The 17030-nt window shown below is 40.6% G+C and overlaps 1 protein-coding gene across 5 annotated transcripts in view; it reads left to right on the plus strand.

Annotated features, from left to right (window-relative positions):
• The window catches only part of PDE7B (phosphodiesterase 7B), a 231494-nt gene that overhangs the window by 21139 nt on the left and 193325 nt on the right, over nucleotides 1–17030 (plus strand). For 4 of the 5 annotated variants that reach the window (XM_088667270.1, XM_088667269.1, XM_088667267.1 and 1 more), the window contains exon 3: nucleotides 668–775. In XM_088667270.1, the coding sequence (XP_088523396.1) occupies nucleotides 668–775 (108 nt within the window). Of the gene's footprint in view, nucleotides 1–667; nucleotides 776–13192; nucleotides 13615–17030 lie in introns of those variants that run through there. The other variant, XM_088667273.1, reaches the window with a different exon arrangement.

The following is a 17030-nucleotide window of genomic DNA, read 5'->3' on the forward strand; positions in this document are numbered from 1 at the left end:
TGGGCTGAGGGATGCTCTGTGATAATACCCAAATTGAAAATTGGAATCTTCAAGGGGAGTACAGTTGAATCCTAGACAAGCTGAACCACATTCCCTCATCTGAAGTATGTTATGATCTCAGAGTCTTGATTCCCAATCTTTGAGGGATGAAGCCATTGATTTGAAGGAAGTGGGAGAGAATTGCCACCAGAGCCATCCCTACTATCTTGGAAGCATTCACACATGAGGAGCGCATTTTACCTCTTCTGATCCAGCCCAGAAGCCCGACTGGAGCTATGGCATCCTTTGTCCTGTGTGAGGCAACAACTACTAAACAGGCCAGGCCCCTTTAATGGAAGAGGCCAGTGGTGGAGTGTTTCTGGCTGGTGCCTGGGGCAGGGTGCAAAGTTGACTGACTACTTTGAAGGGTGCACTCATGGCGCCCTGCAACCCCAGCGCTGCCTGTTGTGTCCTTCTGAAGCCCTATGTGTGCATCTATGTGTGGCATCCTTTTCACACAGCCCTTCACCTGGCCTGCAGGCTGGCAGGGCGTTGTGAGGAATGCCCTCCAGAAAAGGAACTGTGCCTGGGGCAACACCACCCCCCCCCGCCCAAGCTATGCCTCTGGAAGAGGCTCCTCTCACTGAAGGCTCAGGCTGTGTTTGATCTGCCTTGCTTTCCTTTGCAGATCCAGAAATTTTGCCTTGAACTCCCCTACTTCTGGGGCCATTGCGTGAAACAGAACAAAAGATTGGAACAACCACAAACCAGCACCTTCAAGTCCCATGTCATCCAGGTAATCTGGAAAAAACCTGCCTTGTTATTTATTGATTCCTCATTTTGTCAGTAAGCTGATACTTATAATAAGCATTACTTTTCACCATATAGTATGATTTAAAATCAGCCCCTTAGAATATGTTCCTGAAATCTGGATGTTGCCCAATGCACAAAGAGGATTCCTGGTGATTGCAAAATAAATTTATAGCATGGGCCTGGAAATGCATCCACTTATTATGCCCCAAGTACTGAGGCAAATTTACTGGTGCTGGAATGTCATATCCTGCTGAGCAACCGCACTTGTAATCATAACACAATATGCTCCCTATTTATACAGCTAGAGCCTACAGTGTTTGTTACATTCACGCTAGCAATGGGCACACTGGCAAAGGTTTCTGAGGTTTAGCTGCACAAGATTTCTGTCATTTCCTGTTTTTGATCAGCCAGAAATTCAGTACTGGAGGAAGCCTTTTACTTGAAGCTGTATAATGTTGCATCATATATATTCAGTTTGGTTTCATATCAGTTTATCTAAGTCAGTTCACCATCCCTTGATTGCTATTAAAAGATCAAGTGGCCCTTGCCATATGTCTTTCTCTCTGTGTTCGTGTGTGCGCATACACACATAAAATGTTGATTTGTAGAATTTCTTACCAAAATATCTTGGCTATTTTCTAACATAATAGTAAATAATCAAGCACCTCTTGAATATAAAATAAAAGAGGCAACTTTCATTGAACTTAAAATGCTCTCTTGCAAACTAACAGAAACCAATGTCAGAAATTACAATTACATTCATAACTATCCCATGCCTGTTTAACATTCACTGGAAAGCCACTTTTTAAATTGTGAAAACAAGAGATTTCATCGTTTGAGAAAATAATTATCTCATTCTCCAAGACTTTCATCAAAACCTTTACTAAATAGTTTCTAAGTAGTGTTTTCCAGCTATTTATGTAATATGAGTATTTTAGAAGCCTGTTATTTCCACCTTGCTGCATACGTGGTTTGCTGTGGTGAATTTGTACGTAAATGAGGTTTCTTCTGTGGCTTCTTTGCAAAGATTGGAGAGCTAGATTGTGCAAAAGGTAGCAGGAGCTTTTCCCATACTGGATAAAGAAAGAAATGCAGTTGTGAGTCATCCAGCACTTAAAGTTTGTTCCATTGCCTCCCATTTAGGCTAAAATGCAAGAATCACTATTTGATCCTTTAATTTGCAACTACTAAGCACAGAGGAAATAATTAACCATTGCTCAAATAACAACTTATTCATTCATATATATATACACATGCATACTGTAGCCAAAACTGCTGGAACAACCCAGCCTCTTATACATTTATCCTGATAGTCTACTAGTTTTTGTACTGTTGGTTTTATATATTTTTAAACTTTACAGTGCCTGTGTTTTCCTTCCTTCCTTCCTTCCTTCCTTCCTTCCTTCCTTCCTTCCTTCCTTCCTTCCTTCCTTCCTTCCTTCCTTCCTTCTTATAGATTTTATTAAAATTTGTGGAAAGAAATAGAAAAAATAATATCAAATATCTTTTTATCAAAGCTAAAAAGCTAATCTGAATAAAAATACTAAAAAGGAGAGAAAGATAGAGAGAAATACAGTAGAGAAAGGATAAAGGGAAAAGAAAAAGAAAGAGGGGACAGAAAAAAGAGAACTTCCAATTCTTCATCTGTTAGCTGTATAAAAAAAATATTCAATACATCCACTCCAAGGTAACACCCAACAAATCCACATTCTATAAACCAACACTATATTCAATCCTCAAACACAAATACAGTATCATGAATTCATTTTCTTTTTCATACAAGAAATCTATAAGAAGCTTCCAAGCTTTAGTAAAAGTTGACATTGACTTTTCTCTGATTAAACATGTCAACTTTGCCACCTTAGCTAAATCCAGTAATTTTAGCAACCATTCCTCAATTGTTTGTAATGATGAGTCTTTCCAACTTTGTGCATATAAAAGTCTTGCCACTGTAATCATATATTGGACTAAAGTGTGCCTGTGTTTTCTAAGTCAGACATGTGGAGGCTTCCTTAGGGCAGAAAGGCATCTTTCTCAATAGATAATATTATATTTATTAAAAACAATAAATACATAAATAAATAAACAGATAGCTATAATCATAGAATTGTTAAGTTGGAAGGGATCTCAAGGGCCATCTAGTCCAACCCCCCTGCAATGCAGGAATCTCAACTAAAGCATCCATGATAGATGGTCGTTCAACCTCTGAAACCTTCGAGGAAGGAGAGGCCACCATCTCCCGAGGAAGACCGTTCTATCGTTGAACAGCTGCCAGAAAGTCCTTCCTGCAGGATTAATTGCTTAACATGCTTTAGCGAACCATTGTGAGCTAAGAATATTTGGTACCATCCACTGCTGGAATTTAAGATCTGTTTAGCATTTAGGGCTGCTTCTGCTTTAATCTAAAAGCACCACTTATTAGATGCACAGCAGCAGAAAGTTCAAAACAAACACTTTCTCACAATACTCTATCAGAAGAAGCCTTCCCATTTTCCGCACATTTTAATTGGTGGAACATGTATACCCGAGGATGGAGTACAACTCTGATCTTGCAAGATTGGCCAGCAGAAATAACTAGGAAGGATGATTCTTCTTATTTTTCAAATATATAAACAAAATGCTTGGAAGGTGCTTTTCAAAATATGGTTCTCTCAAGGAGGCGTTTATTTTCTACCTCGTGCACCCAACTTGTCAATCCACTCCTGTCTGCTGCCCCTTGCCCATATCCTCAGGTTGGAATACCTAGAAGTCATCCCACACATAGCTTATATTCTTCCATGCTTGCTTCTAAGTCAAACTGGGTGAAAGTAGAACTCGGACCAAACAGAGATTTCACTCATGAAAAAAAAGAGATTCCTTCACACCTCAGTTTTAAAGTGAAGAAGCCAGATTTGGGCTCCCAGTTTTTGATGTCTCATGTGACCTGAAAAGCAAATGAAGAGGTTGATAAGAGAAGAATGGAATAAATTCACTGCCCTAAGATTAGCTGTTTTGTATCTTTAGTGGAAAAGTGGGGTGTGTGGGTGGGTGTGTGGGTGTGTGGGTGGGAAAGAGACCAGAGTAATAGCCTTGTAAGGTGTGAATATTTGGTTTTCTTGGAATTTGCAAAATACTCTTAGTGGATTCAAAATTAAAAAGAAGACATTCGGCAATCTTATTAGGATGCTGCCTTCTGCCAGCTCAGGCTATTTGTCCTCATTACCCCGTGTCGTTAAACTGGCGACAGCTATGTAGGATTGGGCAAAGGAATTCCCATTATCTGCTACTTGATTCTTTTAACAGGAGATGCCAGGGATTGAACCTAAGACCCTCTGTATGCAAAGCATGCCCTGTGCTGTATTGCTGAGCTACGGTCTCTCTGTTCTCAATGTATTATAAAAGAAGCCCCCCCCCCCATCCATATATATTAGTTACTGTTAACATGAATGAGGTCCTTTCAATCTCTTCATACATTTTTCTCTGTACTTTTTTTCTGTCTATTAATTCTCACTACAGTCCTCTAGCGTAAGTCGTCATAACCACTCTGAAATATCATAACTTTGCAAAGACTGCCTTAGTTTCCTAGACTGAAGCCAAATGGTCAGATGTGAATAACGTGCACTGCTCTTTCTCGGCCTCTTGCCTTATTCTCTACTTTGTGTTCCTTGAGCTTGTGTAAGATAAACCAACCCAAGAACATGCCAAGCTCACGTAAGCTCTTTGGGAGATCTACACAAAGAAAGGGATGCTCTTGGTGAATCAGAAGTGAATACTCAGAATACAGTGGTATTTTTAGAATGCCCCAAAATGGCTGTTGCGTGAGCATTGACTTGAAGAGTACAGAAAATCTTTCCGAGATCAGTTAGCTCTTACCCACACCCAACTTTGTCCATCTCTGGAGATTGTGTCTGAATAGAAGGATTTCCTGGAATGAATGAACTGGATAAGCATATATTTTAATGTTAATGAATGACTTCCAGGCAGCCACGCAACATATATCAGTTGTCAAAAAAATCATCAGGAAAACCTATCCATTGTACTTAAGGTGAATTTTAAAAGGTTAGGTTATATCAGTGAGGTTTTTTTTTCTAAGGGAGGAGACAGCAACACAAGAGGCAAGGACAAAGTGTCAGAGTCAGGTTAGAGACAGACAATAGTTTCAGAGAGAGCGAGGCATTGCTCATATCTCTCCTCCCCTGCAATATTCCATTTTTAGGCAAGTATATTTTTTTGTATATTTTTGCAAAGAGGTGAAAGTGGGATGGGTAAGCACATCATGAGCAATGATCCATCTTTCAAACCACCATCAACTCTGAAAAAATAGTTGCCAGTATCAGGTGCAGTGTTCAAGGAATGTACTACAAGCTCTGGGGTTTACCTGTTTCTGCTTAATAATGTTTTACATCTGTTTGTGCCTATCTTCATACAGTATAAACACTCTTCTCATGTCAAGTGCATGGGATCCAGCCTTATACTACACTGTATACCAGCCACATCACACTGCTGGCTTGTCTTCAGCTTATGATCAACTAAGACACTTCTGTTTTTTCCTCACATACTCTTGGCTGGTCAGCTTTCCCCCATCCTATATTTTAGAGTTTGACTTCCAGCAGACATCAGGATAGCTAAAATGCCCCATTATTAAATATGTCTCTACTTTGTGAATGTTTTCTCATCTTTCCAGGAAAACGTAGTCCATGTCTTCTGGTTGGCCTGGGCAATCAGTATTCTGACACAGCAACATCATTAGTTTTTCTCTCCTATCCAGAAGCTTTCAACGGGGCTTCCAGTCTCAGATTCAGGCTGGGCCTTCCGCACAATCTTATCAGGGGATGTCAGAGATTGAACATGGGACTTTCAGAAAACAAAGCCTGTGCTCTACCACTTAGCTAAGTCCCTTTGCCTGTTGCGGCTAAATACCAGAAGGATACCTCATTTGGGCTTCCCATGTTGCTTATGAATAAACAATAGGCTTTTGACCTTGATTTTAGTGGGCAAGCCTGCTATAAAATCTGGAGATGAAGGCAGAGAAAAACACACACTGGTCTGAGAATGTTTTCACTGTCCTCATATCGAGGGCATCTCCTTAACTTCCTGAGCCATCCTACAGGCTTGTCTGAACGGAATCCTTCACTGGCCTATTAAAAGCTTCTATGCTCAAAATAGTTTCCAGGATCATTGTGTGATGCCATCACTTGGAAGTCAGCAGGGGGAAAGGACGGGTTATGTATGCATACATATAACCATGAGATCTGCAACTGCCAAGCAGGTGTTGGGCCAGTTCCCAGTTGATTAATCTGGTCAGCAGCTGATGGATTCCTATTTTAAGGACACCATGCCCTGTGATCTTTTCAGAAAGTCCCCCTCATATCATACCTTCTGAGGAAGGTTGATTAAAGAGATTTGCAAGATAATGAGGAACCTGCATTGAGATTCCGTTTTCACTGCTTCCAAGAGTAGCCGCAGCTAATCAGCTTTTTCTGATCACATCTTGAGGGCAGCTTTGAATGTGAGTTTTTAAAGCAGAGAATTTGGTGGCGGCCGGGGGGGGGGGAAGGAGGCGATGTTGCGAAACTGAAAGCTGTCTAGCCACATTGCCGGTTTTGTATGTTCACAGAAGTGCACATACCAGAGGTAGGCAACACCCTGCCTTCCAGATGTTGTTGAACTACAGCCCGACATCCCTGGCCATTGACCCTGCTGGATGGGAGTTGGAGTCCAACAACATCTGAAAGGCAGGAGATTGGCTGCCCCTGGCATAGACCTTTTGCCCAATCCCCATCAGTCATTACTAGGGATGTTGGAACATTCTAACAGGTACAGAAGCAGAAATTCCTGGTGTTTGCTTATTTGTCCCATGTCAAGAACAGGAATCAATCCAGCAAATATGATTGGTATTTGCTGTTGCTGTAGCTTTCAGTTATGTTACATAACTGGTTACATACGCCCCCCCCCTTTACATTACATTTGCACTGAAATGAATGGGATGCAATAATGCAATTGATGCAATTAATTATGTAAATTACATAAGTTATGTAGTTTTGCCGTGGTGGACAGTGAGACCAATAATGCAGGCTTGGGCAGAATATTTGTTTGTTTGTTTGTTTGTTTGTTTACCACTCTTCATCCATAGATCTCAGAGTGGTTCACAAAAAAGGGGAAAGAAGTAGATGAACTGTAGAGGAAGGAAAACAATGTTGGATGTAACAAATACAGGGTGGAACAGAGAACAATGCCTTCAGTTATAAATCCTCATGATATACACATTTAAAGTGCATTTGAAGCACATTCTTTCCCTCGAAGAATTCAAGGCACTGTGGTTTATGCCTCTCAGAGTTAGTTCTCAGCAGCCCTTAACAAGCTACAGTGTCCAGAATTATTTGAAGGGGAAAATGTGTTTCAAATGTGCTTTAAAGGTGTAATGCGTATGCAGCACTAGTCATCACTGCCTCAGGGTATGACTTTTGAAAAGTTAGAAAAATGCATTGTTTTTCTCTTTTATAGTATACCTGCTCAGTATGAAACCACTGAAGCAAAGCAGATCTGGGTTTAGTTAGTATCTAGATGTGAGACTGACTGTCTGAGAACCACAGGTGTGCTACCTTGACTTCTGTGATGGAAGAAAGGTGAGGTTGAAATGTGACAAAATGAAAATGAAATAGAGTAGTGCTTGGAATAGCCTTGGGGAAAGCAAAAGTGGCATATTGATGCAGAGCACAGCCAGTCTATGCATGACTCCAATTTTTGCTGCACAAACAAGAGGACAGTTTATATTGGTATTACAAGAACGACTAGAGTACACCAACAGGTTCCTGCTATAGCTTCTGGATGATATGATACCAGAGGAATGCATGATGAGAGGGACTCCCTTGCTAAGATACTTTTATGCTAGGTATTAATAGTTTAATCAACTTTCCTTGAGTGCTTTAGCAGAAAGGCGATATATAAATGCAGTAAATTAATAGAAGAATAAATATATTCCATCATTATTTATATGTTAGTTATAGTCCGGTGTATTCTCATACATCTTAGAGACAGAAAAAGTAGGTCTTGGAGTGTCAACATCATGGTAAATTGATAATCCCAGAATTTGTTTCAACTTTGCTTCCTAAACTAAAAGTTCTTCCATTTATTTTAATTCCCATGCCCACCCCTGCTGTGTTTTGACTGCAATTGGAAGAAATCGTAATTGTTTCTTTTCTGGAATAGGATTATTGAAGATTTCCTGGAAATGCAAATGTTTGCTAATGCTGTAAATAAGAGGTATTACAAAAGAAAATACTAGCAAATTAAAGAGCAATTTCTTGCAAACAACCATCTCATTCAACGCCTACTGAATTTTATTCCAAAAGGTGCTTACATAACACCATGCCTTGTGCCATTGCAGTCTTTCTCGGTGCTCTAACCAGTTCTGCACTCCATACATAAACTTTTCTCGAGTTTTGTTTGTATACAAACAAAAACGCACAGCATGGGTGCGAAGAATACTTGTTTCAAATACATTTTATGTATGTTATTATATGGGAGCCAGAATTGGATCTGGCTCCTTATTTTGGTGCTGCTAGGACCTAAACCAACCAAAGCATTAGCATAATAACAGCAGTTGGCCATTTTTGCATCATTCTTAGTTCTGTTGGGTCATAGCCAGGCATGGCAAGAATCACTGCACCACCACAACTTCATGCCTGTTTTACTCCATTTGCATGACTGCACAGGCATCATGGCAAAACACAATAAAGTACAATCACAGTGAAGCTTTTTCCAGAATTGTATTTCCATATGAGAAAAGGCTTAACCTGCTGAAGTGCTGCCTAGAAAATAAGAATCAGGAAAAGTGCATTAAAGTGGAAGGGGAAACAGCAGCAGTTCAGGACTTCAGAGATTCCTCTTGTCTGGTGTCAAAACAAATCATTTATCAATTGGAGCTCTGACTTCACTCATTTAACAGAAACCACTTAGAAGGGTGCCTGCACATTTTGCTTCATAACTTTATTTCTAGGAGGACTAGATTATTATTTTGTAAAAAGAAAACCACGAAAGCTCAGAATCTTGGGTCTGTGCCTGATACCACTAGTGAAGGTCTTCATGGATGCCATGACACCTGTAGGTGCCAGGTTGGCGACTCCTGGAAGATACATTTGTAAGAGAGGGGATGAGATAGGTAGCTGCTTGAAGGACACAGGAATGAGGCATGCAGGGTGGTTAAAACCGGGCAATCAATTAGGGTGGTTGGTGGAGGGACAGAGATGAAGGAAAGGGAGGTGTGAGGGTGTTCACTGAAAGAACAGCTGGTATTAGAAAGATAATACTAGAATTATCTGGTATTCTGGTAGATAAATATATATGGGGCTAAACTGTGTGTTGTCTGGACAACCATGGAGCTTTGGAAAATGGGGAATTCTTGGTTAGAGAAGATACATACAAAAAAGATGAGTGAATGGATTTCACATATTAATGTGAACGATTGAGCCAGGGCTTTGGCTGTAGATCTGCAGCATCATTTATATTCACCATTTCTTCTTTATAAAACAGTTAAAAAATTCTAGTCACTGTACAGGCTCAGATGTCTGCAGGCTAACAATGGGTTTTTTGTTTTTAGGAGACCAAAACAGAGATGAGGAGGCTCCATCTGCACTATGCATTTCAATCAGTATCAAACCACTTTAAAGATCAATTATTATTTATTAAATTTGTATACCGCCTTTCACCTGAAGATCACAGGGCAGTTCACAACATAAAAATACAAAATGAGAACACAAAATAAAACAAAGACAAAGCAATAACCCCTCTGCCATGGCTTCCCACAAAGAATCCTGGAAGATGTAGTTTATTAAGGGTGTTGAGAGTTCTTAGGAGAACCCTATCCACCTCACAGAACTACGATTCCCAGAGTTCCCTGGGAACAGGTATTGACTGTTAAATTACGCTGAAAATTGTAGCTGTGTGAGGGGAATAGGGGTCTCCTGTTCACAAACAACAGTTCCCCAGATTCTTTGTGTGAAAGTCATGACAGTGCAAAGTGGTGTGATATTGCTTGAAAAACATAGCGCAGATGAGACCAGGAATAGGGGTGAAGTGGCCCTACATTTAAAAATCCTTCTTTACTTCACTTCCACTCTCCCATCTTTTAGTGCTCTAGATGCCTTTTATGCCTTTTCTTCAAAACACTGACCACAACTTTGGAAAGTTTTCTGGCTGATGTTTAGAATTTAAAAAAACAATGCCTAATAATAAAATGGCGAGACAAAAATGAAAAGAAGAAAATTTCAACTAAGTACACATTCTTTGGAAATAATGCTATCTAGAGTAATTTTCTCTTGAATATTATCTACCCAATTCCCACGCACATGTCTTTTTGAAATCTTCCACAGCATCTTGTATATGCATTTCCCCTTTTAAAAAAGCCTTGTTGCAACTGTATGTCCTTGATTTATTTGTTTTGTGGAGCATTTTAGACAAGGCCTAACAAAATGGATTTCATTGCTTTGAGCCAGTTATCTGTTTTGCATTCCACTCCAGTTAAAAAAAATGGAATGGAAAAGAAAAAGCAGGGAAGAATCCAGAATAGGCAGAAATCTGTTTGTTCTCAACCTTCTGTATTATTTAAATGCTTCTCCCCAGAGCACAAAATTGATGACCTATAGAACAGTCTCTTGTCCAATTGTGATGTATGGCTGTGAAATTTGCACTCAAACTAAAACAAAAGCAGAACGTCCTGAAGAAAATATAAAGAACTAAAAGCTACTGAATATTCTCCATGTATGTTTCTGTTATTGTTTGCATGATTATGTATTAATTTGTACATGTGTTTATGATAAATCTATTATAATTAATAATTTATTATTATTATTATTATTATTATTATTATTATTATTATTATTGAACTACAGGCGTTTTATTAGCAAGCCATTCAGACGCACTGACCAAAGCTAGTGCACAGAAGCTTTGCCTTAATCAAACAGCCCTAAACTTTGTTAGGTCTCCTTAAGAGGCCTTTGATGTTGGTTCTTAAAGTGGGGTTGCTCTGCATAACATAAAAGAATAAATAACAAAACAATAAAATAAAAATAAAAATAACATAACAATCACTGAAATTAACATCACTCTCTGGGCAGATGAAGCGGCTTTTCACTTGTTGCCTAATTTGCTGCTCCAGATGAACATCTCTGGAGAGAGGGTTGTCGGAGAACGGCCACAGAAAAGAATCTCTCTCTGCTTGAAACACTTGAATTCTTCTCTTCCTGCAAATACAATAGCTGCCAAGTCTCCCATTTCCCCTGGGAAATCCCCGTTTTTCCAGCTGTTCCTAGCTGAAAAAACAGATCCCCCCCCCCGGTTTATTCTGGTGCAACGGCCATTTTGGAACTGGGCAGAGCATGCTCAGAAGCGACTTTTGATGCTGCTTTGCTCAGTTCCAAAATGGCTGCAGTGCGACTTCTGCCGCGACGACCATTTTGGAACTGGGCAAAGCAGCATCAAAAGTCACTTCTGAGCATGCTCCGCCCAGTTCCAAAATGGCGGCAGTGCTACTTCCGGTCTGCTACTTCCGGCCCGGTCCCTTATTTCTCTGACAGCAACTTGGCAGGTATGGCAAATACTGTTGCTCCATCTCTTCCACATCACAGGCTTCTAAATAGTTAAAATACTTTCAATCTTTCTTGAACTAGAGTTGTAATTTCTCCCCCTGCCTCACAAACACAGCGCCATTGAAAGGAACGTTTAAATGGTTACGGGAAACTGCTTTTCCTCAAGGAAGATTTTTACGAGTTCATTGATGCATCTGATCTTGCTGATAATCACAACACTTTACAAATCTGTAGCTTGACTGGACTGCTGATACCTCCCATGATGGTTGCCAAGGCTCCACCTCTCCTTCTGCAGAAGATTTTTTTAGTTGGGGTTTCCCCCCCCCCCCACACACACATTTTCACCCTGCCCCCTTTTCAAGTAGGCAGAGCTAAGACACGAGAGAATGTAGCAACTGCGGTTGACACAGTCTGTTGCTTTATTTATTTACTTGCATAGCTGTGGTTTCACTCAAATAACCTCAAATAGGTTCTTAATTTTGACTGCAGGTAGTCTGATCTTCTAATGGAACAGGAAAATACATTTGTGAAAGGTCACCTTAACTTTCTGTGGAGGTTCATCATAAATGGATTTGAAGAATGTCCATTTTCCATCATCGAGGCCCAGCTGGAGACATTTCCCCCTGTTTGCAGTCACTTACTAAATAGCCGAAAACAAAAACAGATAGTCTGAAATGGTTTTGAAGTGCAGTTATTAAAAGGACTCTTTTTCAAAGTGATTGCCTGAATCCTGTCTCCAATTATCTCAGTATTGCTGCCACCTGTAGCCCATCCCCTTACTGAGACATCTGATTACCTGGAGGTTTTTAATGTCAGCTGACTCAGCATAAAGTAAAAAAAATAATAAATATATATGTTTTTATCTGTATTTTATCTTGTTAGTCGCTTTGAGACATTTTTTTGTGTAAAGCGACTAACAAATGAAAAGAATACTAATACTGTATATGTTAAAAGCATGGTTTTCCTAGAAGAAGCTCATAAACACTTATTCAACAGAGGTGGGATATAAGACATGCTGGAATAAATAGAGCACCAGCTGAGCATGAAATACAGTGAGGAAGCTCTCTCCAATCAGATTCCAACATGGATTTCAAAAAGAAAAGAAAAGGTGGGGGCAGGAAGGGCAGCCATGATGGATGAAGCCATCAAGACAACCCCAGTGAATGTGTGGGTTCATTTGCCTTTCAACCAAAGCTTCCATGTGGTTCACGATTCTAACGTTTCCTGTTCAGTAGTCAGATGGAAAGGAAATGCCATGTGCTTCCTGGATTTGGACGTGACATGGTAAAAAGGGCAGCCAGCATAAGCAATATTCAGAGCGTTACAAAAATATGGTTACTTCAACCATATGCAGCTTTGTTTCATCCCATTTAAAAACCATTGTTGTTTCTGTAAATTTAATTCAATTCCTGACTGAAGAAATAATATTTGAAAGGCAATGAGAGCCCCGCCTCCTCTTGGCCTATAACATGCATTTTATGATCCATTTAGAGACAGAGCCCAGTCAAAATATTTTTCTCCCTTCCTTCCTTCTGTCCAAACATTGAAGCTCTCTATTCAAGTGCCTGGGTGAATGCATGTGAGCTTAAAGTGGTGGTGGTGGTGGTGTGTGCCTGCAATCTCATCCTCAACATCCCTGTTCACCCACTTCCAACCTTTACATACCAAACACAAAAATCCACAGGGAGAGTCTCAGTGTGTTCACCTAAACATGGTTAGAGGCCTGCTCGTGATCAGGAACCCTGCATTATGTATTCAGCAGGCTATCAGAAGAGACCCAATACATATATGAAATGTAGATAAATAGTATTGACTCAGGAACTCCATTTTTTCAGGGCTTGATCAATGCCTTGTTGTGGCGAAGGGGCTTGAATAACTGAGAGAAGCTATGAGCTATGCCATGCAGGGCCACCCAAGATGGACAGGTCATAGTGGAGAGTTTTGACTAAACATGATCCACCTGGAGAAGGAACTGACAAGCCACTCCAGTATCCCTGCCAAGAAAACTCCATGGACAAAGACAACAAGCATATAAAAGTTATGACGCTGGAAGATGAGCCCCTCAGGTTGGAAGGCGTCCAACATGCTACTGAGAAAGAGCGGAGGACAAGTACAAGTAGATTCAGAGCTGATGAAGCAGTTGGGCCAAAGCCGAAAGGTCACTCAGTTGCGGAAATGCCTGGAAGCGAAAGGAAAGTCCGATGCTGTAAAGAAAAATATTGCATAGGAACCTGGAATGTAAGAACCATGGATGGAGGTAAGCTGGATGTGGAATAAATATAAGAATATTAATTGGATGACAAGAATAAATATTGACATCCTGGGCATCAGTGAACTAAAATGGAAGGGAATGGGCAAATTCAGTTCGGATGACTAGCATATCTACTACTGTGGGCAAGAATCCCATAGAAGAAATGGAGTGGCCCTCATAGTCAACAAAAGAGTGGCGAAAGCTGTAATGGGATGCAATCTCTTGTGTGCTCCCCATTCAACTGGTCCAAAGTGTGGGAAATAACCCTGGTTTGAAGTGAAAGACTTGTTTATTAGCAGCTTTTGTGTGTTAAGCTTTTAGGTGTGTATTACTGGGTTTTCCTTTCCTTTTTAAGCAGCCCTTCTTCTATATAATATGTCTATAATAAAAATGTAAGAATGTCATCACTCAGCTCCCATTGGAGGATTTGTAATCATACAGTCTTTGATTTGCATGAAGTCAGGGCAGGATAGGAGAGCAAACATGAAGGCACATTGCACAACAATAGGAGCCATGACATGGGAGGAATATGGGGGTTGAGAGGATGGCAGGGGTTTGCACAAAGTACCTTCATTGTCTGAAAACACAACATAATATTTGTATGCGCTGCATCCTTTATCTCTTCCACATGAGGCAGCTGAGGAATGGAAGAGGGCGAAGTTTAAGAAAGTGGCTAATTTAAGCAATGGCAGATGTTGAGTAAAGTGGGGATGGAATCCTAGGTTTGCCAGACACAAAGTTGTCGAGCTTATTTTCTGAAGTTTTGGAGCTGTTTTTAAGGAAAATTGGCAAAATCTAGACTTCTGACATGAGCTGCTGTATACAGATTTCCAGTATTCCAGCTATATCCAGGAAATTCACGGCGTATGGCAAGCCTTTGGTGGTTCAAACAATCTGAATAAGGACAGGTTGCCTGTTATTAACACATGTCTTTAGTAATTTACCTTTGATTTCACCCTATAACTAAAACTCCTCTTTTTGACTTTGCCTTTTATTCCCTCCCATATCTGTTACTCTACTACCTAGACTAAAGTTCGCTAGGCTGTGTGCTCTTGCATATTTTGGAAAACATGTTAGTCTCTGGGCCATTTCTGTTGGGCTGACAACAGCCTATTGTCTGGCAAAATGCAGCCAGAGCGACAGAGGGAGATGTTCCCCCTCCAGTCATTTGTGTCCCAGAAGGGCTTATTGCCTGCACACAGAGTAGTAGGTTTCAGACACACATAGAGAGCTGCATGACCTGAGGAAGTGCAGTAACAACGCTTAACCACTTTGGCAGCTGGAATGGTTTGTAGTGTTAATGTTCTTCCAAATGGAATACCTCCCTGTCTAACGTAAGGAAGCATAAAACTGTAGATATTTACATTGAGGAAGAGTTCAAACCACACATTAATTTAATTTGCAAGCAAATACTTATATAGCAGGTCATAAATACAGCAACCAGTTTTTCTCCAAAGCTGTCAATTCAGCACATTTCAAAAATAATTTGGCATGCACAGTTTCAACAACCTCTTCCAAGGTGTAAATACCGTGAAAGTATTTGCTTTTTTTAACGAAAAGTTTTTTGTTTTGTTTTTAAGTGAGTGAAACCATTATTGAGGAAAGCAAAGAAACATAGCTGTATTGGCCATTTTGCAGCAGTAGTAGCTGCAATGGAACTGGGTAACTTTCTTGATCCTTTCCAAGTGGGCTGACTTGCCTACAGAATCCCCTCTACCTGACAGGAGAGATCCTGGTAACCAACGTTAATTTTTAGCAGGGCACATTCAAGTATACACAAGATCTATATACGGTAGCTTATAAAAAAAATTCCTTCTTTTTCTGATACTGTGTTGCAGAGTAATCCACAGAACTTCAGCCTTACTCCTATCTCAGTGTGATGTTGGGGTCTAGACGGCTGGGCCTCAGGTTTGAAGAAGAGTTGGCACAAGGCTTCCTTGAAACTTCAGGCTCCAGTTAGCCTTTGGTCTAAAAGCAAACTTTGTTTGCTGCCAATAAGCTTTCCCCAAATATTTATTGAGGTTTCAGAACTAATTTATTCTGATCAGCTGAATTATGTATGAGTGCAACAAAAATGCTTTCTCCAAAAGTCAGATTTCTTTGTTTCTTCTGTGGCCAAACTTCTTTCAGAAATGTGTGCCTCTCAGTTTCCCCCACATATCCTTATTATGGCCACTCTCTTGTTGTTTGGCTCATTTCTGGTTTAACTGACATTTGGCACAAATGCAATTGCAAGAACCTTACCTGAACCTGTGGTCGGAATGCCACTGTTTCTTTGCTAACTTATATATGTTGAAATGTTCATTTTCTTGTGCTCAGGAGTTGAAATGCTTTTTCACTCGAGGAGCCAAGAATTTCTTTGCCTCAGGGGTTGACATTGACCACCATTTCAAATATTTTCAGATTGATAAGTGTGTTTGATATGTCAGTGTGTTTTTCTTTTTCTCCTCCTCCTTTCAGAAGTTAACTTTCTCAAGCAAATTGATGCATTTTGTTGAACGCTGCCTGGAAAAGAAATGTATAGAAGTAGCATAAAATTAATGTATGCTCTTTCCACAAGGCTCATGGTGGAAAAGGAATTCTTATGCTGACGGTAAACAAGAGAGTATGCAGTGAAATAGACTTTTTAAAAAACCTTTAACAACCAAAGCATCTTGGGAACTGAGGACCTAAAAGGAAGACCTCTTACAATAGGAGCCCTTTTCATGCACTGAGCTCAATATCAACAGTGGCAGTGTGGTCAATGAGGTGGGATTGCAGTGCTCACCTGACCTCTGTTCACTTGCATTGTTGCTGCTTACTAGGATGGAAAGAGGCAGGTGGCTGTGAATTGGGTGCACTACGCAAGCATTGACAGAGCCAATCTGGTGCTACAGGTGGTCTGTTGTCACCATGCTGTCCTCACAGCCTCCTCCACCCTCCTCCCCTCTTTCCCGCTGTTCAGCAGTGATACCACCAACCAAAAGGCAGGGGAGCACTGCTGCTCCACCTACCACAGCTGAACAAAGACCCTGCTCTTTGTGCCGCCACCACCAGTTGAATTTCATCAGATGCCTGCTTGGAGCAGGGGCCTTTTAGTTGTAGCAGCAATTGCATGGCATGCCTCTCAAAAGAGGCCTGCCCAACCTCAGCACTTGGGTCCTTTAGGGGCCAAGTTCAGGTTCAGATTTGTCTAGTTCAAGTAATGTCATCATGATGGAAACCCCTGTCATGTCTGCAGTAGCCAATGGAAGAGATTGGTAGGGGTGGGGAAATAATGTGGAATGGCATGAGTACATGGAATTCCAAAAAAGCTCAACAACTCTGGTCAATCCAATGGGTAGATCACTGCCAGTTGGTTTTTTTTTATAGTGGGAGTAGATCGAAGTCTCTTGGAAGTTGGACGTGCCTGTATTACTGTATCCCAACAGCACAAGGATTCC

Source organism: Zootoca vivipara, chromosome 3 (assembly GCF_965207765.1).
Source record: "Zootoca vivipara chromosome 3, rZooViv2.hap1.1, whole genome shotgun sequence".
In the NCBI taxonomy this organism is placed as follows: Eukaryota; Metazoa; Chordata; class Lepidosauria; order Squamata; family Lacertidae; genus Zootoca; species Zootoca vivipara.